Source organism: Eucalyptus grandis, chromosome 11 (assembly GCF_016545825.1).
Source record: "Eucalyptus grandis isolate ANBG69807.140 chromosome 11, ASM1654582v1, whole genome shotgun sequence".
Lineage (NCBI taxonomy): Eukaryota > Viridiplantae > Streptophyta > Magnoliopsida > Myrtales > Myrtaceae > Eucalyptus > Eucalyptus grandis.
The window spans coordinates 974,585-1,002,414 of NC_052622.1; the positions used below are offsets into that span (position 1 = coordinate 974,585).

The following is a 27,830-nucleotide window of genomic DNA, read 5'->3' on the forward strand; positions in this document are numbered from 1 at the left end:
TCAGTTTAACTCGGGCAATCCAATGAACAATTCTGTCTCGACATCTGAACTTTGGCTGCTGCGGCTATGTGTTGCTGCTGCTTCCAGATGAGCTGACGACTGCCAAGAATTTGCATGGCACTGAAATTGGAAAAAAAAAAAGGCACACACGACGCTCTATTAGATTAATGAAATACAATGCAATTGAATGATGATAGGGGACCTGGAAACCTTCACAGAAATAAAATGGAAAAGAAAGATGAAGCTCAACTTCAGATTTACTGGATTAAACAAGCCTCTCAGTGGATCTATCTTAGGTGATGCAAGCATCTGTCTATGCACCCGGATCTATCAATAGTCACTTGGAAATTCAAATTTTCTCAATATTTAACTCTGGAAAAGGTTCTCTCGTATATTGCCGAAAAAATCTCTAAAAGTGGTTAGCTACACTAGACATGACTACCAACTTTGGTTCCACCTACAGTCCATGTTAAAAGTACAAACTTCTCATGATAGCAATATCCTCTATGTTGCTGTAATTTTTTTCAACATGGATTGGTGTTTCAAGGCTAGTAGTTTTTGTTATCGAGTTATTATTTTCTAAACAGATCAACTACTGGTTACAAAATCACAGAAAGACGTAGGAACTTTCAGTCCTACAATCCCATGTTAGAAGCATAGAGTTGCACCCGATGATAGTGCTATTAATTGTACTACCGTATTGGTAAATACTAACATTGCGATATTTTCATAGGGAAATTTCAATATTTCCCAACAGGTAACTCCATAAGTGGTTCTCTCTTCCGTTCTCAAAAAAGACAAGAGAAAAACAATAGGAAGCTCGAAAAAGTGATTAGGTGCACCAAATGTGATTACTATGAACTTTGGATCCATCTACAGCCTCTAGTTGGAGAACAGGATATATACTTCTGTAAAATTATATTCTCAACTTAGCGGTATTTCACAATGGGGATCAGTAACTTAGTGCTAGTAACTTTTCTTATCAAGTCAGTAACTTCCCAAGCAGATCAAGTAATGCTCATGGGATCAAAGAAACACACAGATATTTGTGTACCTCAGTCCATTCACATAATTGTATCCCATGATCATAGTTTCCGAACAGTAATTTTCTCAACTTGAGTTAGTAACTTTGTATTAGTAAGTTCTATTGTTGAGTCAGTTACTTTCTTAATAGATCAAGCATGGGGCCATAGAAGAACACAGAGAGATTTGAGTTTGTCTATAGTTCCATGTAGAAAAGAAAAGTAGAATCATATCTCGTGACAGTGAATTTCTCAATATGATGGTAATTTTCTCCAAACGGATTAGTAGCTTAGTAGCGCTTATAAATTCCTTTTTAAGCAGATCAACCAATCTCAAAATCATAGAATTCTTTCTAGATGTTTGGGAGAAGTATACCATCAGTGCCATAAGTTGTGTACGGCACTCATTTTTATGCCAAAAGTTTCCGTCGGATCATTTAAGTGTCAACAAATTTGAAAAACGATTATTTTAATGCCAACATTGATAAAATTGGTCGGAAATCCAAAGTGGCACTTTTTTTATTTATTAATTTTTGAAGCTAACATGGCTTGTCAGATAGTAGCCATCCACACAACAAAACGACGTTGTTTCGTGTCTTCCCCAAACTTAAAAACCCTAAATCCCCAAATTGAGAGAGAGAGAGAGAGAGAGAGAGAGAGAGAGAGAGAGAGGGAATGTCATCTTCTTCTTCCTTGAAGACCAACACTAGCAGTGGCACCAGCAATGGCACCGGCAGTAGCACCAGCAGCACACCAGCAGCGGCACCGGCAACGGCACCGACACCACCACTAGCAGCAGCAGCGCATCAGCGGCACCTTTGACCCCTCTTCTTCCTCCTCCTCCTCCGCTCTCGCTTTTTATTCTTCCTGCCACTTCTTGCTTGAGTAACAATCTCAATCTCTCCTCGCTCACTTGGTCAAGCAACTACAATGGTGGCGAAGCGATGGTGGCCGAGTGATGGCTGGCGAACGACGGTGGCCGAGCAGCGAGCGGCAGAAATCCTAATTTCAATCCCCATGAGCTATACAGTGTCGTTTTTGTGAGGATGTCCACGTATAACGGCAAAATGATGTTGTTTCTCAAGGAGGATGGAAGACAATGTTGTTTTAAAGCCACTGTGACTTTTTTTATTATTTATTTTATAAATATATAAGTCACATAATTAATCTGGCCATAATCTCTCGCTAGTGGCACTAAAGTGATCGTTTTTTCTCCAATTTGGCACTTAAGTAATCCAACGGAAACTTTTGGCACCAAGTGAGCGCCGTACACAACTTATAGCACTGATGGTGTACTTCTTCCCTAGATGTTCAATGTATATGCTCATTCTAACTCATGCTATCCAAAAAATAAAAATTTCTCATGGATAAAGAAAGGTTCAATATAAATAACGGTGCAGAACCCTGAAATTAGGCATCTATAGTTATGCATTGTCCTCTTCATAAAAACTGATCATGTTGCAGTGCTCTTTAAAGGATTTAACACCCGGACTAATAGAGAGCAAGACAAACTGATGACCAGCATATTTAACCAGTACATAAACTGTGCAGCACATAATCTTATAACATCGGTTTGATGGACAAAAGCAACGAGCTTCTTCACTACACAAGCCTATTAAAAGATTAGGAAGAAACATTTTTAATCATTGAAGACCACTCTCTGGTCTTAGCAGATCATAAAACTACACTGCTAGATCATACATGGAATTCATTGAGAGATTCTATTGTAGGTTTCACAAATTTGTGGAAAGTGGTTAATTTATGCACAGAAGAGGGATGATGCATGCCAAGTAATGGATAGGCAATAAAAGCATAGATGAGAAAGAGGGTTCACCTTTGCAAAAAGCTTTTCATTCTCTTCTTTCAGAGACTTCTCCTGAATTACACCAAGCAAAGTTGCTAGATTAATATAATCAGGAATTTAACAATGCCAGATGAGATCGGACATGCATTTATCATATTCCTTAACTTACCTTTGCTTGTAACTGCTCTATCTGCTCTTGGAATAATTGAGCCTGTAAATTGGATTCATACAAACATTGTAACTTTCATGCGTGAGCATGTCCACATACCTTTCTTAGTAAAAGGGAAAAATGAGATAATCAGTTGAGATGATGAACTAACGAATGGAAAGGGAATGCCTCGCGATATGTTTGGAAACACACTTTAAGGGAAGAGTTGTAGAGGAAAATCGGCAAGGTTAATAAACTAAAATAAATCGTAGAATTCTATTGTTCCGCCCCAAAGATATGGATTTTTGTCGTGCTAATATTTCAATAAGTGTTAATAAGTGTCAAAACATTATTAAAAAATAAATGAATGGTGACTTTTTACTAGGCAAATTATTGGTAAATCACAGACGCTTCTATAGAATTACCAGTTCGTTTATAGGTTACAAACTATAACATTCTGTATTAATTTACCAACTTTTAATTTCATAACTTACTAACACTTTGAGTTGATTTGAAATTAACAACTTAAATTAGAGCGGACTTACTAACTTTTGTCAAATTAAATTACTAACTAGTTTTGGTAATCAACTTTCATTTCACTTATTTACCAACGTTTAACTTTTCTTGAATTACCAACTTTTAGATTGAACTACCAACTTACTTTGCCTTGGTTAGCAACCCCTTATGTTTGTTAACACTTATCTTTTGAGATTTTTTTACCTAAAGTAGCGTGATTTACCAATTTTTTTTTTTCCATTAAATTACCTCATACTATTGAATAACCGACTCTAAATCATTTAATGATACTTATTCGGTTTTCTTAATTTGCCAACTTTCTTATCTTTGACAAATGTTTAGTTGCAACTATTAGCAACGCCTTATAGATACCAACTCTTTTTAGAAATTACTAGTCTTGCTTAAAATGACCTCCCAAGCTTTCATCAATTAAATTACCAATTAGTTTTGGATTCCTTACCAAGTTTACTTATCCTGGGATAATAATAAGGCAAGTCCTAAAACTTGTCAATGTGTGCAATCAAGTTTTAAAATTTTGATTCTGCATTGAAGTTGTAAAACTTGATATATTTGGTCCAATTAAGTCCTTTCTTACCAACTCCAATATGAAATTACCATCTTTAATTTAAGGGATTTATCAATTTTTCCGGACCATTAAATTGACAAATTAAATGTCAACTTGGATACTTAACGGGGGGTTGCCTCAAGTGCCATGTCAGCATTTTTTCTCATCCGTTTCATGGAAAGATCACATTGCACCAAAGTTAAAAGGATAACATTATAAAAAAAAAAAAGTTCAAGGATTAGTGGTGTTATTACCTCTTTCATATAATAATCAGTAAATTTAATATATAAAAGTGTGTGAAAGATAAGAAAAGTTGTTTTTTTTTTTTTTTTTTTTTTGGGTAGAGATAAGAGAAGTTAGTCATTTAACAAAACCAAATAAACTAGTTACGTAGAATTAGTTAATAACTTAATCGGAGAAAAATCAGTAATTACTGTGATTAAGATTGGTAGCAGGTTTGTAAATAAGGCAAATGAAAGTTGGTAACTCAATAGAAAAATTTATAATTTGTTTTTAAAAATAAATGTTGGTAAGTCAGTAAATCAAAACCGATTGTTAACCCCACAAGAGAAAGGCTGGTACATTACGAAAACAAAGATTGAGAAATTCATATAAAAGTTCAATAGATTCAAAGGGGTTTATAAGAAAGACAAAAAAGTTGGAAACTGATAACAAAAGTTGATGAAATTAAGAAAAACCGGAGTTAGAACATAACTCAAACAAGAGTTGCTAATAAAAAAAGTGTTAACAATTTAATTGAAAAAAAGTCAGTGGGTTATTTAGATAATATTGGTGAATTCATATGCGAATTAATATATTTAAAGGGCTAACAAGAAATTCAAAGAAAAGTCGATAAAAATAAAGACGATTGACTATTTTGCAAACTGCCAAAAGAAATTGGTGATTTCATAAGAGTGTTGATGAGTTGTCAATATATTATTTAGAAATCAGTTAATCGTTAACTTTTATCACTGTTTTTTACACATAACAGTTCTTTCAGAAGTTTACCCGCCTGAAAAAAATTGAATTTTTCAAGAAAAGGAACAGTGGATTTGTCCAATGACTCTGGGAAAAATAAATGATAACAAAAAAAAAAAGCCATTTATTTTTTTATTGGAAAAGGAGAAGAGGTCAATAACATTGAAGGAATAGGGTGATCTAAGAATGTGCTTTCTTTCCTTCATATAAGGTAGAAAATGGCATGTATGCTTGGAGAAATGTTGATTCTCTTCTTTCACTTTCCAAGCTTGATGTGTTCAGTCGGTTCAGTTTAGATCTTGCAATGCAATTACAGTCACAGTTGAAATTGGTTTTTTGGTTCCTATTTTAATTAGATCAGTCATGTTAGTCGTATGTGGACTCTTTGTTTTCTTTCCATTCTCACCATCTCCATGCCTCCAAACACAGCAGCTACTTGATGAAATGTTTTCGAAAATCTCTATGACACAATGAAAATGGAAAAATATGCCAAAGAGGAATGTACCTTTCTTGCCCTGATGGTGTTCAAACTTTGCTCGAGCTGATCCCCAATCTCTTGGATTTCATCGATTGGACAAGATCCAAGACACTTTCCTGATAGCTTCCTGAGATGGAAAATGAAAAAAAGAAAAGAAAAGGAGTGCCATAGTTTAGGGAATTAGATATCAGGAACCAATTTGAATCCCCAATTATTAATGCAGATATCTCAAATTTTGCAAACCGTAGAGAAACTTCAAGAAGCTCAATCTTCCTCTCCATATCCATGGTTTCTTGCTTCAAACGCTGCACATTTATGGAGATTGTGATAACTATGTATCCAGTGAACCAAGAAATACAAACTGAACATATAGTGGATAAATCCAATCATAGTGAGCAAATCACGTAACACCACAAGATCCCGCTAAACTAAAATTGCTATTACAAGAACCCTAATTTTCTTGCAGAATTTGTAGCTGGACAATCTAAACCGTAGTTGATTATACGGCCCCCCACCTCATTAATTCTTGAGATTAAGAATAGGGTTCTTATCAAGAGCACAATGCTGTATTGTTACAATCCGCAAATACATATATATGGAGGTTCACACCAACAATCACTTTTAAGACTTCGTTCAAGGAAACCATGAGATGTATATGCCTATGGAGGGTATTGTTTTCGAGGTATCGAGTGGTGGATGATGAGTGGGATTTCAGAAGCTTAAAGCATTTTAAACGACCAGCCAATGTCCAATTGGACATAAAGAGATCTAAATAGCAAATTTAAGGTTTAAATTAACTTGAAACCTATTTCTCTCGCTATTTATATCTCTCTTCTTGCCAGTTCAATTGCCAAACCACCTGAATAAGAGTGGTTTGGCTTTCAAATATGCATGTCCTTTATCGACATAAGCACTTTCTTTGTCTTGGTCCCAAATCAACTACATCCGCTATAGCATAGAAAATAAGTCTAACCATAACAGCACTTTGATAGCACAACTTGGATGGCTCTCTCAAATTGTTTCCTCCTTCAATATACTAACAATTCTAACGAGATTCTTGACTTTTGCCGTAAAGGATAAAATGTGCATGAGATTTCTAGAATTGAGTCCTTAAGAGAAGATGAATACTAAAGAATAATTCTAGACATAGTAAGCTTGTCTCCTAAAATTTTACTAAATGATTACGTAGAATCCTAATGAGTACTAAAATGACTTTACTAATTTAAAATAACACTAACGGAATTCCACATTGCTTAGAAAACCAATTTAGAAAGTACCATGAAACATCTGCCAAAGCACATGTATCATATGTATATATAACATTTTGAAAGTTCAATTTTTCAAATTGCTAAAAGTGCTACGTATACTGTTATTGACTTAGCAAGAAGATGTATCCATGAATGTGCCCTCCGTGTTAGTGTCCCATCAATAGAAACATATACTGTTGATGCAGGGAAAAAGATTTACTCAGTTGGTATATGAAATATTGATGTTTTTATCAAGCTTCGGTATAGAGTATGTTGTGAAAATTCCCTTCAAGTTCCCTATTAAGATGAGCTCGCTACTTCAAGACATATCATCCTATATCGCAATATCACAACATGTCCCAAGTAGTGAGGGTCAATTTAAAAGAGGACTTGGAGAGAATTTCCAATGAAGGACGACAAAATTTGAGTAACTTTCTTTAGGCATCGCTCTAAGCTTCCTATGCATCTCACCTAGGATTTCATAAGTCGCACAATTAAGAGAACAATTGCATCACACAAGTCATAGCAAAAATTGTTAAAATCCAAAAGCTTTCATCAATTCAATCAAATAGAGAACAATTGCATCACACGTCATAGCAAAAATTGTTAAAATTCAATAGCTTTCATCAAATCAATCAAATAGAACAAGTTATAATCATCCGTATAACCTCTTCTAGAGTTAATCATTCTCCTAATTGAAATTGGAAGACTCGAAACAAGAAATATGATAGGGTTCATATACACAAGAAACTTAATGTCCCATTTATTACATGAGTAGAAAAACTAATAAGATCTAAATGGTACTCAAATCCTAATTGATAACATTACCATAAATTTCAACTCAAAAATGAATCCAAGTCCTAATTGCCACAGCTTTGCAATGTCCATTCGCATTGAAGCTTTGTAAAAAGGTCAATACTTGAACAAGTGTCGACTTGTTTGATCTTAGTGTCTGCATTAGTGGCTTTACATGATTTTTTTATCCCCAATATAGTAGAAATCATTACAACAAACTCGAAAAGGAATTAAGTCAAAAGATTGAAGTGACAATGTTAAATCGTAAACCAATTTAGAAAGTATCCCCAGCATCCCTCATGCTTAAAAACCATGAAGCATCTTTCATGTGCGTAAGCACATGAATCATATATACAAAAGGAAAATTCATTTTTTCAAAGTGCAATGTGTACTGCTATAACTTAGCCAAAATATGTACCCGTGAGTATGACTTTCATGTAAGTGTCCCCATCAATGGAGATAGAACGTTGATGCAGACAAAAATATTTACAAAGTTGATGTTGGAAATATTGATGTTTTTACCAAGCTTCGGCGAAGATGATTTTTGTGAGAATCCACAATTAAAATAAGAGTCTAAAAAGATTTATGCTTCTTATTCTAGTTGAATCAGCGATCTTATCAATTAAGATTTGAGTACTGTATGGGATTTCATTAAGTTTTTTATTCCAGTGGTTGGGTATAGTGTTTCTTGGGTAGATGTTTCCTATTTCTTTTTCTTTTTTTTTTGTTGAAAATATTCCTATTTCAATCATTATTCTTGTTGAGAGGTTTCTCATCTTAAGCAAGAGTAGAATTTCTAGAATAGTTACTGGTGTCGAGATCTTTTTGTACATTTGGCTCTTCTTAATATATTTCTTACCTTTTACCAAAAAAAAAAAAAAAAAGAATTTCTAGAATAGTTTGTGTAGGTGACTTTAATTCTTTCCATCAATCAAGTCGACAAACATCACTAAATTTTAGCAATCGTTGCTTAAATTCGTGACGATGCTTAAGCAACTCTATTCGTGATGCTTTGAGACTCTCTAAGCATCACACATAGGGTTTCATAAGTTTCATACTTAAGAGAACAATTCCATCACAAATTTCATAGCAATAATCGTTAAATTTTAAAAGCATTCATCAATCCAATCAACTAGAACGAGTTACAATCATCCATATAAACCTTTTCTAGAATCAATCATGCTGCTAAATAGGAAGACTCCAAACATATAATATAAATGAAATAGAATCCATCTTCACTAGAAACTTAATGTCACATTTATGACATACGTAGAAAAATCTGATAAAATCCACAAGTACTCAAGTCCTAATTGAACTAAAAGAAGAATCCAAATCCTAGTTGTTGCAAGCCTGCAACGATCATCCTCATCGAAGTTTGTAAAAACATCAGTACTTGAACAAATATCGACTTGTTTGATCTTGTTGCCTGCATTAGTGGCTATACGTGAATGATTTGTCATCGATATAGTAGAAATTATTACAACAAACTCAAAAAGGGATTGCTTCCAAAGTTTGAAATAACACATTGGGAATAGAGATAATATCTTTTTGTCTCTTGCAATGCCGATGAATCCTAACAAAGAAGCATCTTCATCAAACAAGAGGATTATGGAAGTGAAGTTTTGAAGAGATTCAAAGAGAAAGTCTTTGATCCCACAAAATAGGAAGGTTCAGGATCCAAAATTTTCTGTATCTATTTAGACGTTTAGTGGCACAAATGTTGTAAACCGGTCCCTTGCAGGTTGCTAATTGAATTAGATATATGATAAAGTAAAGAGATGTAATTTCTTAAGACACTAAGAAGGAAAAAAAAATGATGCAAAATCATTCATCGGATTAGTCTATCGAGCCTAGTATAGTTTTAGATGGAACATTTGACAGGTAAGTCGGTATGTGAAGACATAGCTGTCACTCTCATGAAATCATTGTACGGTTTCTCTGAAATTGATCAAAAGGAAATGCAATAATTGATTTGGGACAACATAAGTTAATCTGCCACTTATCTTGGAAATGTATGCCTTCTAATTGAGAGAAAAGTTACCATCTCAAAGATTTATTCGGTAGTTGAATGTTACTCCACTCTATCCCTCTTTTTTCAACTATATCATCATCATCAGTATGATCCCTACTTTGTGGTTCTACTGATCCATATAAATCGTGAACACATGTAGATGTATGCGTGATCCTTTGCATATGAGGAAACTATTGTTATACGTGCATGTCTATATTAAAAGATCACTGGGGAAAATAAGATTTTCCTCCATTTGTGTTCATATGTTAGATAAGTCTACTTTTTCGTAAGTCCTATGGAAAAAAAAATTATGTACTGTGAAGTTATATGTTTTTTTTTTTTTTTTTTTTGGTCAGAACTGTGAAGTTATAAGTTAATCCCCAAAAAAGCGGGAAGTTGGTTTCTTTTATACAGCAAAATAAATAAAAATTGAAGTGTTCAACTTGCTTAACTTCTACAAATTGTGCATAAATGCTTGAAATATTAGTAGCCTGACATTATTGACTTCTTGTGCCTAACAAATCTGGCAACTTGTTTAATTAAAATCAGAATCTCTCTGAACTCCTTAAGAATGCACCTAATGTAGCATCATGGAAAGGTTAGAACACTGACCGTAATATGCTGTTCCATTTTAGCCTGGTACCTTTCCGCATCATTTGTAGACGTATGGTATCGATTAATAGTCTTTCGGATTCTGGAAAATTGCAAAGACAGCATATGAGCCCAGCCACCGGGAATGCACACTCCAAATTAATCAGGTATCATCAAAACGTAATTGCACATTATGTAAATTAATGATCATTTTTGTGAATCATGCATGACTTTGCAAATAGAATATGCAAGAGGCATAAGCCTCCTTAAGAAGCTTTTAGCCTCTAAGCAACTTGCAATAAAATGAAGAACTGAGAAAAGTCTTGGCTGCCACCTTATAATGTGTAAATAACCATGCCAGCAATATTTTTCTCCAAATTTTAGTGCGCAAATGTCCACGTTCTCGCTATGAAATTATATTATGTGTGCTGGTGAAGTTTATTTGCATGTGAGCGCAGAGAGAATTCATACAACGTTTTTTGCGCAAGCTCTAAGTCTTCAGAATGCCACATGTCATCCCATGTCAGTAAGAAGTAAGAACAGCACATGATGCATGTGAATCATCAGTTGCGTTGTGGAGCAGTAGAAGGACTCACCACTTCTCAGAGAAATTGTAAGAAGAAGCAGTTGCGCATACATTTAACTCGTGACTTCAAGTATTTATTTATTTTTTCCCGGTAAATGAAGAACAGTGAGTATTAGATGGTGGAGCAACTAAAATGGCAAATAGTACGATTGCAGTCACTTTTTTTTGACATAAATACTCTATTAATAAGAAATCCAAGAGATCAGTGTGCTGTGTCATGTTAGCCTTAGTCTATTATACTATCGAATGCACTTGATCCCATGAAATCACCGCTACACAATTCTAGTTAAGCCCATACTCCCATTCACCTTTCAAAGCACCATATAACATGAAGTTGAAGATGTCTAGGACTGGTTTTACAGGCTTTTGTTTAGGGTCAAAGTACCAAAATTAACTTGGAAATCTTTTGCAGGTTTTGTTTGATTTGGAAAAGAGATTAATAATGCGTTAAGTTTTGATTAAAATGAACCACAATTTGAAGTGCTTCTTGATTATGGTGGTAGATAGATAACACATTATTTGCTTTCCTGACTAATATAATGTGTTACATACGAAATTTCTAGTTTCTGCCTTGTGGTATAGTCATAAACTTGAAACACGGATTTGTATGATTTGTAAGATAACCATTATCAGATAGGGTACACGAAAAAGTCTTAATTCAAGTTTAAGTGGTGCAATTACAACAAACTGAATCAACAAGGTATGATTTGAAGGCTGCACCCTTTTCACTTTAAGTTTGGCTTTCTTCAACATTTTTCCATCCAATCAAATTTGTTTGGAAGAGATAAGCTTCGAATAGATTAATACCTAACCACAAATACGCTTACTATCATCATGCCCCAAGCATTAGTTAATGGAGATCAATCCCTAGAAGCACCCTTAAAACCTATAACACTTCAAAAAGTAACACTAAAGGGCATGTTCATTTCATATCAACGTGGAAATGGAGTGAAGGCTGAATTGTAACTTGTCAAAACCAAAACCAGAAGGACCAAAGAATATCAGTCCCTAGTCGCACTAACACCAAATAATGTTTTATTCCCAAAGACAAAGTACTGATTATCCCAAAATGTGAAGTAGCTAGAGGAGATCAGTACTTGCAAGACATTCAACAATTAGTTTTCTCAGAAGGACCAAGGGAGAGAGTCCAACTCCAATTCAACAGCGTACACAATGAATGCCTTTGATCATAAAATCCCCCTTTCTAGCCATTTGATTAGGGTACATCTCAGTACATTGACTATCCAACTTAAAAAGCGAGAAAGATTTTATCTCAGCTACTTTCGATTAGGATACCTGAACATAAGTCATAATGTTTTTAAAATTGCCTGAAAATGAGAACTAGATTGGTCATCATAATGAGTTTAGTCCATGATCGAAGGGGAAAAGCACTAAGCGTATGACCAGAACCCAAATTGATAGAAAAGAAAAAGGAGAATAAGAAAAAACCCATGCCACGACGCTGTCCCTTATTTACACTTTACAAACACGGATATATATGTGCATATGCCCTCATTTTTCATATGAGAATGTTAACATGGCTCAATCATGTTCCCCATCAAAAATCAACACGAAAAATTATAAAATCAGTATGTGAACGTACTCGGAATTGCTCGAGAACTCGTGAAGCCTTCCTTTCTGTGAAAAGATGATCACGGCAACTTCGGCATCGCAGAGGACTGAGAGCTCATGAGCTTTCTTCAGTAGTCCAGTACGGCGCTTCGAGAAGGTGACTTGCCGGCTCGTCGTGTTCTCAATTCGCCTCATCTGAACTTTGCCTCTTACCATGATTAAATTTCCCTACATATATGATGGTTATCAACCCTAGAATGATGAGTACTCAAACATAGCGTTGAACATAACAAATGTACCTCAACAATCAAACACAACTGCTCACCGGAGACTTTGTGCAGCTTCAACTAGCTGAAGATTTATCTTTTTATCCACCTCCTATTGTCTAGACTTTAGACTGAAGTTCTTGAGAGGCTAAAAACACTGCAAGACAAATCACACTTTTTTTCTTTTTCAAACAGACATGAACTATATTATCATTTGAACACAATCAAAAACCACGGGATAAAGATTTCACAATCAATGGTCGGAGAATTATAGATTTGCCCACCGTATTAAAGGGGAAGCATCTCTACTCACTCTAAGAAAAATGAACCACAGTAAATTCAGAAACCCTAAAGAGCGATGAGAGGGCGAAGACAAAAACAGAAAATATGGAATGAACGCAAGGGATATTTGGCAGTTGATGGATCCCTCTTTTTTTTTTTTTTTTTTTTTTTTGTGTGGCCACAAACGTAAAAAGACAAGAAAAAGCCTCTTATTCCAAATTCAATGATCGTCTACTCAGGGCAACTATGGTGTGATGTACCCATAAAAGGGAAAAACAAACAAAAAAGGAAAGAAATAAGGAGCAAAGCAAAGCATTCAAGTTCAACCGAAACGGCACGGTTAATTTGGTAATGAAGATTAAAGAGGCAGATGGATTATCTTGTTTTGGTAAAATTAAGAAAAAGAGAGTAGAGAGAGAGAGAGAGAAGATTTTTTGTTTTTTTCGAAAAAGAGTATACTTTGCCAGTGGGTTTCAGCTTCAGCTGTTTTGGCCTGTGGGACGCGAAAGAGAGAGCAGTAAGAAACGAAACGAATAAAAAGAAAGAGAAAAGGTAGTACAATAAATATGAGAATCGTCGACATCATCGTACCATGACGTGCGAAGCTAACCAATGGGACGTTGACAAGTGCGAAAACATTATCTCTCACTTAAACTGAGTGGGCCTCCACTCGACCCTGTCCTTTTCCTGGGCCAAATAGGAACAGCCTCAGGGCTCTTCTTCAATCGGTTCCTCTCTTAATGGGTTTATGAGCACTATGAGTAACTCAAAATTATTACCATGAGAAATTCATGGATAAAATAAATACAGATGTTTCCTTTAGCTTATGTTTTCTTTATGTTCATCTTGTAATTCATCATTATTTAGGGCTGTAAAAAATACCTGAACCTTTTTGGTTCAGGTATAAGTAAAAAAATTCGGAAACTTTGAGGGTTTAGTTCGGATATCAATTTTTTTTTTTTTTGTGCACATGGGAGATCAAAGGCTATTGACTATGATGTGCTAATCCTAGGTTGCTTGATTTTCTAATTAGCAGAAATGTAATCTTTGACGAGACTGCTATGTTTTGGCAAAAAACTAACAGAGCAAATATATCATGGTGTGGGTAGAGCTTGAAGACTCTAAAAACCTCAATGGTGATGGAGCTTGAGACTATAGATGATGTCGTAGTTCCTAAAGTCAGTGACATTGAACAACCAGCAAAATCGTAGCACTCTGTAGTCGTGGGTAGACATAGAAGGCAAATTGGGCTGCCGATCCATTATGATTATGCATATATTACTTATGCATTGATTGTAAAGTGGTAAGGTAGAAATATAAGGGCCTCCATCTTACTCTAAGATAATAGCCGGTGCTGAACCGTTACAGTGACTAAAGACTACGAGTGAATAGATGGAATCACTCCAATGGAACTAGACATGAGAACTTGTTAAAATATCCAAGAGCCATAACATTACTAGAAACAAGTGGGTCTCCAAATATAAGTAGGGCATTGAGGGATAAGGTGAGACTTGTTGCGAAGGGATATACATAACGAGAGGACATTGATTACAACGAGGTATCTTCTTTTATTGTAAGGCAAACTTATATTTGAATATTACTTGCCTTAATTGGTACACGGAATCTCGAGCTGAAAGAGGATGTGAAAATGGCAGTTTTTCATGATGAGTTGGAGGAGTGCATATACATTAGGGAGCCAAAGGGATTAATTATTTCGAGTTAGGAAAACTATGTTCGTTTATTAAAAAAATCTTTATATAGGTTGGAACAGTCTCTGAGGCAATGGTATAATCGTTTTGATGTTTTTTTGGCCAATCAAGACTATCAGAAAACTCAATTGGACAATATTTGTTTACTTTAGGAGAGTGGAGGATGGATTTTTTATTTATCTATTATTACTTGTTGATGATATGTTGATAGCAATTAAGATTATGTTTGAAATTGATGTGTTGAAGAGGCAATAAAGTGTTGAATTTGAGATGAAAAATTGGGGTGCAACATAGAAGAAGAAAAATGTCAAAAACACTTTATTGGATCAACCGTATGAAAACCCTTATTTTGAATAGAGTTGTAAGTTTTACTTGCAATTGAGTTGTTTATTTGTAAATATTGTAGGTTTAAGTATAATTTAAGTGTGGAAAACAATCAAGCATGTAAACTATTATTAGCTCTATTGATTCTCTAATTATTAGTTGATTATTTGCTACTAGCTTTTCTCGTTAGTGAGTTATTGATACATAAACCAAACAACATAAATTACTGATTTTTTTTTCTTGGTCTTGAATTATTTCTATGGTGATTTTGCATTGATTTAATTTGCAGAATTCAATATTTTCCACATTAATTTTACAAAAATTTTGATGGACAAGTCACCATATCAATTGTTAAAATACAAAAGATGAGGACGACATAGCTAATACAACGTGGATTCATGAGGACACCAAAATAGCATTGGCCTTTAATCAACACTTATCGATAACACAGACCTTTAATTAAATCACATATCTTTACTAATATATAAAGCCAAAGAACGCACCATACACAGATGACCAATATGCCCCATTTACATGTTCCTACATCACGACAATTTCGATCCTCTCGACTATTCCACATTTTTTTTCAATACTTAAATACATTTCATATTGCAGACATCAACATAACTAGAGGCATCTTCCCCTGGCAAACTCAATATAGAGGCATGTCTTCAAAATGAAGATGAAATCCAACTTCCACAACTGCTAATAGTAATTGAGTTTCTTGGACAAAAGGCAACCATAACAATCTCAATGAACCTTATACAAAGCTAAAAGGCTCCTACACCAAATTCAAAAATCTAAATACCAAATGAATCACACAAATATTTATTAGTTGAAATGGCAGATATTTTCTCCTTTAGCAAACCAATAACCTTAAGTCAGGTTGACAAATAGAGTGTGTTTAGAAACTCTATCATACATTTGCCGATCTTTCCATTGCACTCAATATCTACACATAGTAATTGATACTCAGAGAAGTTTGTATGTGTTTGACTAAATTAAGCAATGGTTAAATATCGGAGAATTAATGCTAAATCATGCATTGGCATAGTATACACATCATTGATTGATTAAAGAATTGAACCTGAGGGTCATTATTTTGACGTGCATAAAACAGGTATTGTGGAAAGTCATCATTTGGTATATTGGTAATTTGGTCAAAATGATTGAAAAAGAACTACTCATTACAAATAGCATTTTGCATAAATAGATAGTCCAATTTTAATAAATTCAAACAATGGGATTCATCCTAATAAAATTTACATTTTAAAGTACTCTAACTTGATATTGATTTGCTTTCCCATGTCACTTTCATGGGCTTATTTGATGCACAAAATCCCTTTTTTCTTATTTATGAGGACACTAAGGTACTTTTCTTGGCATGGGATTGACTCATCCAAGACAATGTTCTTGTTTTAAGTAAAGGAATTATTGTAATAAGATGTTTTATAAAAAAAATCACACTAGTATTGGATTATAGCTGACAAGCAGGCCATGGACCTTGATGTAGACCAACCCAAATTCATTCCCAACAAGTGACCAGGGAGAGTGGCCCATTGTCTTTCTAATCCAAGCTCTTTTTTTTTTTTTTTTTTTTCTGGAATTATTTTCTAATCCAAGCTTGTCTATAGATATTTTAATCATGAAAAAGGAAAACAAAGGGAAAAATAGAAAGCTTATCCATAGGTTTTATTTCCTTTGTCTTATTTATTTGTGTATCTTATTAATTGCTACACTGGATGCACCATAGATCATTGTCATCTCACGTCACGCAGTATCCTTAAATGTCTGTCCCTCCAATCCCCTTCCGATTAAGGCATCGTCTTAGGAACATGTCATTACTCACGAGCTTAGATATAAGCTAGCTTCTGTCAAATTAAAAAAGTTTGACCTCGTTGTTTGGAATGAATTATGAGTTACAAGTCCACTGAGTAGCCTCATGTTGCAACATGACAATTTTGATTCCAGAATATTTCAGACTTCCATGATCCTCATATCTGCATATGTCTATGCTGAGGAAAAATATAGAGGTGATGGATGAACATTTATAGGCTTAGCCAACCTTTAAAGGGTCCGACCAAAACAAAAAAAAAAAACCTCAAAGAGGTGTCCTAAGATGTTGAAATGTATGCAAGCAGTCGGAAAATATGCTCAACAGAGACGTCTCTTTCTTGGAATCGACTGAAGTGTAATTCGTATGAGAAAGCCCAAGGTGCAGGCAAGTTATATCTGTTGTTTCTGAATCTTTCTCATATATGTCATTGTCATTACTCATTTCTAATATGATCTTTCTTTGCCTTCGCTATTCATTTTCAATATGACTACCATGAATCTCATGCACATGTTGTCGGGATAGTGCCAAGGAGAATCCAGCTGAGTAAAGATGTCACCGAGTGATATTGCTGTAACTCTTATACTATTCTATTGAACAGGTATTATTAGACTCGTGTCCGGTGATGGCGAATCAGTTTAACTCTCCGGCAATCCGATGAACAACCCAGTCTCAACATCTGTACTCCGGCTGCTCTGGCTATGTATTGCTGCTGCTCTTGGATGAGCCGTTGACTGCCAAGGATTTGCATAGCGCTGGAAATGGAAGAAAGCAAAAAAGGACGCAAAACGCTCTATTAAATAAATGAAACAATAAATGCAATTGAATGATGATGGGGACCTAGAAACCTTCACTGAATTAAAATGGCAAAAAGCTGAAGCGCAACTTGAGATTTAATGGCATTGAACAAGCCATCCACTGGATCCAAATTAGGTGATGCAAGCATCTATGTCTAAGCACCCAGATCTAGCAATAGTCACTGGGAAATTTCAATTTTCCCAACATCTGACTCTAGAAGATGCTTTCCTACGTTGCCCCAAAAAAATTCTAAAAGTGGTTAGCTGCACCAGACATGATTGCGAACTTTGGTTCCACCTATAGTCCATGTCTAAAGTATTGACTAGTATCTCATGATAGTAATAAACTCTATGTTGTGATTTTTTTCGACATGGGTCGTATTTGAAGGCCGTTAGTTTTTGTTATCAAGTCAGTATTTTCTAAACAGGTCAACTAATGGTTACAAAATTATAAAAAGACATGGGAACTTTCAGTCCTTCTACAATCACATGTTAGAAACATTGAATTGTACTGGCTGATAGTAAGTTGGGTAGTAGTTGTCTCAACATTGATTACTCATGAACATTGTGCTACTAATTTTTATTATCATATCGGCAATTACTAACTTTATGATATTTTCACTAGGAAAGTTGAATATTTTCCAACAACCAACTCCGGAATTGGTTCTCTACCATTCTTTAAAAAGAGAAAAAAGAAGAAAAACAAAAGAAAAAAAAGCTCCAAAAGTGAAGAGGACGCCAAATATGATCACTAAGAACTTTGGATCCGTCTATAGTCCCCAGTTGTAAAACACAAAATAATCTTTCAAGAAACAAATTTCTCAAAGTATTGATATTCACAATGTGGGTCGCTAACTTACTGCCAGTAACCTTTTTCTTTTCAAGTTAGTAACTTTCCAAGCATATTAAGTAATGGTAACGGGATCATGGAAAGACACACAGATTTAGGTCCATCTACAATCCTACAGTCTCCTACAGATAATTGTATCTCATGATCTTCCCTAAAATTTGTTTTACCAACATGTGTTTGTAACTCTGCATTATTAACTTCTATTATGGAGTCAATCACTTTCTTAACAGATCAAGGGCGGGACCATAAAAGGACACAGAGATTTGAGTTTGTCTACAGTTCCATGTAAAAAAAGAAAAGTAGAATTGTATCTCGTGACAGTAAATTTCTGTGTGGTGGTAATTTTCTCAACTTGGATTAGTAGCTTAATGCTGGTAATAAGTTTCAAGCAGATCATGCAGTCTCATGATCATAGAATTCTTCGGTGATGTTCATTTTAAGTCCTCCTTCTAACTTATGCAATCATAAACAAAACTTCTCATAGATAGAGAAATATTCGATATATATACCGGTATTTAACTCGGAAATTAAGGGTAAGGATGCGCATGACAAAATTTCTGAAAGAAAAAATTGATTTCTGACTAGAAATTGATTTCTTAATTTCTATTTTAGAAATTGAGAAGTTAAAAATTTTATTTTCTGATTTCTTCTTCAAATCTATCTGTTCCATAAATAGAAAAATAAATTTGCGTTACAAACGGATTTCTGTTCTAAACCTATTTAGGGAACAAAGAAACAGAGAAATAGAGAAGTAGAAATTTTATCATGCGCGCATCTCTCATTATGCATTGTCCTTTTCATAAAACTGATCATGTTGCAATACTCCTTAAAGGTTTTAACACCAGAACTAATAGAGAGTAAGACAAACTGTTGACCAGCACATTTAACCAGTACAATAAACAGGACAGCACACAATCTACTAATATTGGTTTGATGGACAAAAGCAGCAAGCTTCTTCACTACACAAGCCTATTAGAACATTAGGGCAAAGAACATTCTTAATAATTGAAGACCACTCTCTGGTCTTAGCAGATCATAAAACTACACAGCTAGATCATACAGGAAATTCATTGAGAGATTCTATTGCATGTTTGACAAGTTTGTGGAAAGCGGTTAATATATGCACAGAAGAGTGATGATGCATGACAAGTGATAGGAAGCAATAAAAGCACAAATGTGAAAGAGGACGACACCTTTGCAAGAAGCTTTGCATTCTCTTCTTTCAGAAACCTCTCCTGAATTACGCCAAGCAGAGTCGCTAGATTTATATAACCGGGAACTTAACAATACTGGATGAGATCGGACATGCATTAATCGTATCTGTGCACTTACCTTTGCTTGTAACTGCTGTATCTGATCATTGAATAATTGAGCCTGTAAAAGAGATCCGCAGAAATATTTTAACTTTCGTGTGCGTGCATGTCGTCCCCATACCTTTCTTAGTACAAGGTCAACAGAAAAAAAATGAGAAAATAAGTTGAAATGATGGACGATAGAAATGATAGTACAATGCTTTGCAACTTGTTTAGAAACACAGTTCAAGTAAGAAGTTGTACACGGAAATTGATGAGGTTAATATAATGAAAAACTCACAGTATTCTATTATTTCATGCTAAAGAATACAGTTTTGTGTGTGTGTGTGTTAATAAGTATTAATTTGTGTCAGTGTCAAGAAACCATTGGTAAAAAAATGATTGCTGATTATTTTTTGTTAGAGATAAGAAAAGTCAGTCATTTAACCAAACCAAATAAACGTGTCAACTAATCAAATAAGAGTTGGTGACATAGAATTAGTCGGTTGCTTAATCAGAGAAGAGTTAGTAACTCCTATAATTAAGTTTGGTAATTTCTGGATGGGTTCGTAAGTAAGGCAAACATTTATGTGTGTACGAGTCTTATAAGTGAAGGCTGAGGAGGTGAGAAAGTATTTTTATCAACAAAATTTATTTTATGACAAAGAAAGCAATAAAGAGAAAAAAGATCTGCCTTTCGTGGCCTCCCGCTGCTTTTTTTGCCTTATTTGGCTGTTTTGCTTCCTTAGGCCCGCTCTTGCGGTCCTCTTTTGTATTCGGCTTCCTTCCACTCACTCTGACTTGTTGTATTGTTGAGTGCAAGTTTTGTGGCGCCGGATCTTTTGTAATTATTGGTTAAAGCTCAATATATTCTTACCCTTCACCAAAAAAAAAAAAAAAAAAAGAGAGAAAAAAGATCTGCTTAAGTTGTTGGCATGTAAGACGAAAGAGAAATGATAGACCTCACCCTCCACCATAACACAATACAATGTTTCCATTCTATCTCAAGAGTAGTCATAGGACGGGTTAGATTAGGAAAAAATGCACTAAGAAACCCCAAATAAGCATTTGGCAAGTTAGTTACACAAAAGTTGGTAACCCAAAAAGAGTTAGTAAATTAAGCAAAAGGAAAAATTTTGAGAGTTATTCAAATAAATATTGGTATGTGTGTATATATATATATATGAGCAATAAGAAAAAAAAATAAAATAAAAGTTCATAAAAAATTGAGAGGTATTGTTAATTGCACATTGCTAAAAGGAATTGGTGATCTCATAAAAGTGTTGGTCAATTACCAATAAGTTAGTCAGAAATCAGGTAATTGGAAACTTTTTTTTATCACAGTTTTTCGTCATGTATAACTCTTTCAAAAGTTTATCAGCCTAAAAAAAGAATCGAATTTTTTTTGGAAAAAGGAACAATAGAGTCGTCCAAATAACTCTATGACAAAAAATGATAGAAGAATAACCAATAGGCTCAAAGAAAAGGACAAATATGCCAAAGATGCATGTACCTTTCTTTCCCTAATGCTGCTCAAACTTCGCTCGAGCTGATTCCCTATCTGTTGAATTTCATCGATCGAGCAAGATTCAACACATTGTCCGGATAGCTTCCTGATGAAAAAAAGAAAAGGAGTACCATAGTTTAGGGAATTAGATATCAAGTATCCATTTCAATCCACAATATATAAGAGAGAAGTCTCAAAATTTGTGGACCGTAGAGGAACTTCAAGAAGCTCGATCTTCCTCTCCATATCCATGGTTTCTTGCTTCAGATGCTGCACATATATGGAGATTGGATATTTATGAATCCAGTGAACGGAACAATACAAACTGAACAAATGTAAAATTAGTAATGGATAAAACCAATCATAGTGAACAAATCTGTAACACCACAGGCTCTAGCAAAACTAAGACTCCTACTACAAGAACCATAACGTTCTTGCAAAATTTGTAGCTGGACACAAACCATAGTCAATTCTATGGCTTACCACCTCAGCAATTCTTGAGATCAAAAGTAGGGTTCTCATCAAGAACACGGTTCTATATTATTACAATCTGCAAAAACAAACATATAGGTCCACACCGACAATCAATTTTAAAACTTCCTTCAAGAAAAAAATAAGATGTAAATGCCCAAGGAGGGCATGTTTTCGAGATATCAAGTGGTGAATGATGAGTGGGATTTCAGAAGCTTAAAGCATTTTAGGGGACCAGTTAATGTCCTGAGGACATGTACAAAGATCAAAATAGCAGTTTTAATGTTTTAAGTAACTTGAAACCTATTTGTCTCTCTCTATATATATCAGCAGTTTCTCCTCTCTGCTTTCCAGTCATTGCCAAACCACATAAATAAGAGTGATAAGGCTTGAAACAATATTACAAGTCCTTTATCTAACCATAACAGCACTTTGATGGTGCAGCTTTGATGGCTCTCTCAAATTATTCCCACTTGTGCCAGACTAACATTTTGAGATACTTGATTTTTTTTCTGTAAAGTATAAAATTTGGATGAGTTAGAATTGGGTATACGAGAGATAATGCATACTTAAAGACCAATTCTAGACATGGTAAGACTTGTCTTCTAAATTTGTTTACTTTATGAGCAAAAGAAAATTTGTTTACTAAGTGATGATGTAGATTCCTGATAGGTACTTAAATGAGTAAACTTAAATAACACTTATGCGATGCCACATCGCTTAACAAACCAATTTAGAAGGTATCCCCAGCATTCCTCATGCTTAAGAATCATGATGCATCTCTCATATACCAAAGCATATGTATCATATATATATTTAACCTTGTAAACGTTCAATTTTTTATTTTTTATTTGTTTTATTCTTTCAAAGTGAAACGTTTATTGCTATGACTCAGACAAAAGATGTATTTATGAATGTGCCTTCCAAGTTGCTGTCCCAATTAATTGTGATATACTGTTGATGCAGACAAAAAGATTTACTAAGTTGATATTTGAAATAGTGATCTTTTACCAAGCTTTGGTGACGATGGATGTAATGGAAATCGACGACTCAAATAAGAGTAAAAAATGATTAGGATTGTTCTTCTTGTTGAAATAGCGATCTTATCAATTAAGATTTGAGCACCGTTAAGATTTAATTAAGTTCATTATTCCAGTAGCAGGACATAGTGTTTCTTGTATAGATGTTTCCTATTTCATCATGTTTCTTTAGAAGTCTCCCATGTTAAGTAAGGGTAGAATTTCTAGAATAATTTATAAATTTTTTCTTTGAAATCGCGATGCAATAATACTCTTAGGTGTAATGACTAAGAAACCCATTTGAGATGCTTAGGCAGTTTTATGTCTGACGCCTTAAAAAATTGCCCATTCTAAGTTGTCGTCCATTGAAAGTTCTCTTCAGGTTCTTATTAAGTTGAGCTCACTGTTTTGGGAGATGTCATCCTACATATCAATTTTGTGTCATGGTAGAGACGATATGTTCTGAATAATGAGCTTCAAAGAGAACTTGAAGAGAATAAACCATTCAAAACGAGTAAATTTCTTTTGGCATCACATCTACACTGTCTAAGCATCTCACCTAGAGTTTTAAAAGTTTCACACTTTAGAGAACCATTCTATCACACAAGAAAGAGTTACAATCATCCTTATAAACCCTTCTAGGATTAATCATACTCCTAATTCAGATAGGAAGACTCCAAACAAGAAATAGAATTGAAATAGAATTCATCTACACAAGAAACTTAATGTCCCATTTGTGACGTAAGTGGAAAATTTAATAAAATCCCGATGGTACTCAAATCCTAATTGAGAAGACTACCATAAAATTCAACTAAAAGAATAATCCAAATCCTAGGTGTCACAAGCCAGTAACGACCATCCTCATCAAAGCTTTGTAAAAACATTGGCTTGTTTGATCTTGCTGCCTTCATTAGTGGCTACAGTCAATGATTTATCCTCAATGTAATAGAAATCATCACAACAATCTCAAACAGAAACTGATTCAGAAGGTTAAAATAACACATCGAGTGAGGTAATTTCTTTTCATCTCTTGCAATGAAATAACACTTATAGAGTGCCGCATCATTTAGTAAACCAGCTCAGAAAGTATCCCAAGCATTCCTCATGCTTAAGAACCATGAAGCAGTTCTCATGTGCCAAAGCACATGCATCATGTATATGTATTCTAACATTGCGAAAGTTCAATTTTCCAAATTGCAACATGTTTTTCTATAGCCTAGCCAACAGATGTATCCATGAATGTGCCTTCCACGTTAGTGTTCCCATCAATAGAGATATACTGTTGATGCAGATAAAAGGATTTACGGAGTTGATATTTGAACATTAGCCAAAAGATGTATCCATGAACTCCTTACGAATGCACCTAATGTATTATCTTGGAAAGGTTAGAGTACTGACCAGAATATATTGTTCCATCTTAGCATGGTACATATTCGCATCATTTGTATATCTATGATATTGATCAATTGTCTTTCGGATTCTGAAAAATTTGCAAAGACAGCATATGAGCTCAGCCACCGCAAGTGCATTCTCCAAATTAATCAGTTATCATCAAAACTAAAGTAATCGAACATTAAACAAATTAATGATCATTTTTGTGAATCAAGCATGACTTCTAGTGAATATGTATCACTCACCCACAAACAGAACATGCATGAGGCATATAAGCCTCTGCAAGAAGCTTTTAGCTTCTAAGTAACTTATTTGCGACGACATGGAGTACTTGGAAAAGTCTGGGATGTCCACATTATGCTTTGTAAATAATCATGCCAAAAATATTTTTCTTCAAATTTTAGCAGGAAAACGTTCAAGTTTACACTATAAAAGTATATAAGGTGCGCACGTGAAGTAAATTTAAATTCGAGCACAGAATGAATTATTGCAATGTATTTTGCCTGAGCCCAAAGGCTTCAATATTCCACATGCCACTCCATGTCAGTAAGAAGTAAGAACAGCACATTATGCTTATAAAATTTTCAGTTGCATTGGGAAGCAATACAAGGACTTATCACTTCTCGGAGAAATTAAAAGAGCAAGCAATTTCACCTACATCTAACTTGTGACTTCAAGTACTTCTTTTCCCGGTAAATGAAGAACAGGGAGTACTTACACGGTGGAACAAGTAAAATGGCAAACATGTACAATTGCAGTCACATTTTGACATATATACTCTATGAGTAAGAAATCCAAGAGATCAGTGTGTTGTTTCATGTTAGCCTTAATCTATTATACTAGTGAATGTACTCGATCCCATAAAATCACCACTACACAAATCTAGTCAACCTCATGATATTATTCAACTTTGAAAGCACTATATAGTTATAAGTTCCTAAAGTTGAAGATGTCAAGACTTGTTTCACAGGCTTTTGTTTAGGTTTAAAGTACCATTACAAAATCAACTAGAAAGTCTTTTGCAGGTTTTGTTTGATTCAGAAAAAGAGATTAATTATGCTTTAAGTTTCGATTCAATGAACCACGATTTGAAATGCTTCTTGATTATGGCAGTAGATAGATAACATGTTATTCGAATTCCCAACTAATATAAAGTGTTCCATATGAAATTTCTAGTTTTTGCCTTGCGGTATGGTCAGAAACTTGAAACATGGATTCGTATAATTTGCAAGATAACCATTATCAGATAGGGCACATAAAATAGTCCCAATTCTTGTCTAAGTGGTACAATTACAAAAAACTGAATCAAACAAGGCATGGTTTGAAGGCTCTTTTCAATTTAAGTTTGGTTTTCTTCAACATTTTTCCAACCAATCAAATTTGTTTGGAAAAGGTCTACTTCGAAGAGATTAATACCTAACCATGAGTATGCTTACTATCATCATGCCCCGAGCATTAGTTAATGGAGATCAATCCCTGGAAGCAGCCTTAAAACCTTTAACTTCAAAAAGTGACACTAAACAGCACGTTCATTTCATCAATGTGGAATTAGGGTGAACGCCGAATTGTTACTTGTCAAAACCAGAAGGACCAAACAATATCAGTCCCTAGTCTTACTAACATCAAATAATGTTTTCATTACCCAAGACAAATTACCAATTATCCTAACTTGTGAAGTAGCTGGAGGAGATCAGTACTTGCAAGCTATTCACCAATTAGTTTTCTCAGAAGGACTAAGAGAGAGAGAGAGAGAGAGAGAGAGAGTCTAACTCCAATGCAACAGCATACACAATGAATGCTTCATCAAATCCCCAGTATCTAGCCATTTGACTAGGGTACGTCTCAGTACATTGACTATACCATTATAAAAAAAGCGAGAACATTAGATTTTATCTTACCCATTTTGGATTAGGATATCTGAACAGACGTCATATTGTTTTTAAAATTGTCTGAAAATGAGAACTAGATTGGTCATCATAATGGGTTCAGTCCACGATCGAAGGGGAAAAGCACTAAACGTTTGACCAAAACACATGATGCTGTCCCTTATTTACACTTTACAGACACACAGCATATATATGTGCATATGCGCTCATTTTTTATTTAAGAATGTTAAAAGCTACTCGAAAAATTATAAATTCAGTACGCGAACATACTCAGAATTGCTCGAGAACTTGTAAAGCCTTCCTTTCTGTGAAAAGATGATCACGGCAACTTCCGCATCGCAGAGGACCGAGAGCTCATAAGCTTTCTTCAGTAGTCCAGTCCGGCGCTTTGAGAAGGTGACTTGCCGGCTGGTCGCGTTCTCAATTCGCCTCATCTGAACTTTGCCTCTTACCATGATTAAATTTCCCTACATATATGATGGTTATCAACCCTAGAATGACAAGTACTCAAACATAGCGTTGAACAGAACAAATATACCACAACGATCAAACACAACGACTCACCGGAGACTTTGTGCAGCTTCAACCAGCTGAAGATTTATCTTTTTCTCCACCTCTTATTGTCTAGACTTTAGGCTGAAGTTCTTGAGAAGCTAAAAACACTGCAAGACAAATCACACTCTTTTTTTTCCCAAACAGACATGAACTATATCATCATTTGAACACGATAAAAAAACCATGGGATAAAGATTTCACAATCAATGGTCGGAGAATTATAGATTTACCCACCATATTAAAGGGGAAGCGTCTATACTCATCTCTAAGAAAAATGAACCACAATAAATTCAGAAACCCTAAAGAGGGATGAGAGGGCGAAGACAAAAACAGAAAAAGTGGAATATGAACGCAAGGGATATTTGGCAGTTGATGGATCCCTCTCTTTTTTTTGTGGCCACAAACGTAAAAAGACATGAAAAAGCCTCTTATTCCAAACTCAAGGATCGTCTACCCGGGCCAAATACGGTGTGATGTACCCATAAAAAGGAAAAACAAACAAAAAAGGAAAGGAATAAGGAGCAAAGCAAAGCATTCAAGTTCAACCGAAACGGCATGGCTAATTTGGTGAAGATTCAAGAGGCAGATGGATTATCTTGTTTTGCTAAAATTAAGAAAAAGAGAGTAGATAGAGAGGGGGAAATTTTTTGTTTTCTTCGAAAAAAACGCATATTTTGCCAGTGGGTTTCAGCTTCAGCTGTTGCGGCCTGTGGGACACTCGAAAGAGAGAGCAGTAAGAAACGAAACGGGTGAAAAGGAGGAGAAAAGGTGGTTCGATAAATATGAGAATTGTCGACATCATCGTACCGTGACGTGCACAGCTAACTAATGGGACGTTGACGAGAGGGAAAAATTGCCTCTCACCCAAATTGTGCCAAATAGGAACAGCCTCGGGACTCTTCTTCAGTCGGTTCCTCTCTTAATGGGTTTATGAGCACTTGGAGAACTCGAAATTATTACTATGAGAAATTCATGGATAAATAAATACAGATGTTTCCTTTAGCTTATATTTTCTTTATGTTCATCTTATAATTCATCATTTTTTAGGGGTGTAAAAAATACCTAAACCTTTTTGGTTCAGGTAATAAGTAAAAGAATTCGGACGGTTTGGTTCAGATATCAATTTATTTATTATTATTATTTTATTTTTGCACATGGGAGATCAAAGGCTACTGACTATGATGTACTAATCCTAGATCACTTGATTTTCTAATTAGCATAAATGTAATCTTTGATGAGAGTGCTATGTTTTGACAAAAAACTAATAGAGCAAATATATCATGGTGTAGGTAGAGCTTGGAGACTCTAGAAATTTCAAACACAATGGAGCTTT

General features: G+C 34.8%; 2 protein-coding genes across 3 annotated transcripts; both read right to left on the bottom strand.

Annotated features, from left to right (window-relative positions):
• Positions 1-12,529, bottom strand: LOC104424368 (MADS-box protein AGL42). Its single transcript, XM_039304065.1, has 7 exons — positions 12,345-12,529; positions 10,177-10,258; positions 5,755-5,816; positions 5,539-5,638; positions 2,996-3,037; positions 2,857-2,898; positions 1-120 (listed from the first exon to the last, which is right to left on the bottom strand). Exons 1-7 carry the CDS (start codon positions 12,527-12,529, stop codon positions 1-3), a joined length of 633 nt encoding a protein of 210 aa, XP_039159999.1.
• Positions 12,530-17,026: 4,497 nt separating this feature from the next.
• On the bottom strand, positions 17,027-27,102 carry LOC104424369 (MADS-box protein AGL42). Of its 2 annotated transcripts, none has more exons than XM_039304453.1 (9): positions 26,732-27,102; positions 26,507-26,621; positions 26,213-26,409; positions 24,063-24,144; positions 21,383-21,444; positions 21,181-21,280; positions 19,708-19,809; positions 19,569-19,610; positions 17,027-17,483 (listed from the first exon to the last, which is right to left on the bottom strand). In XM_039304453.1, exons 3-9 carry the CDS (start codon positions 26,395-26,397, stop codon positions 17,367-17,369), a joined length of 690 nt encoding a protein of 229 aa, XP_039160387.1. In that variant the 5' UTR covers positions 26,398-26,409; positions 26,507-26,621; positions 26,732-27,102; the 3' UTR covers positions 17,027-17,366. The 2 variants fall into 2 exon arrangements, with proteins under 2 accessions (XP_039160387.1, XP_039160388.1); XM_039304454.1 differs by having other exon boundaries at positions 19,708-19,749; positions 26,507-26,623; positions 26,732-27,098.
• Positions 27,103-27,830: the final 728 nt, after the last annotated feature.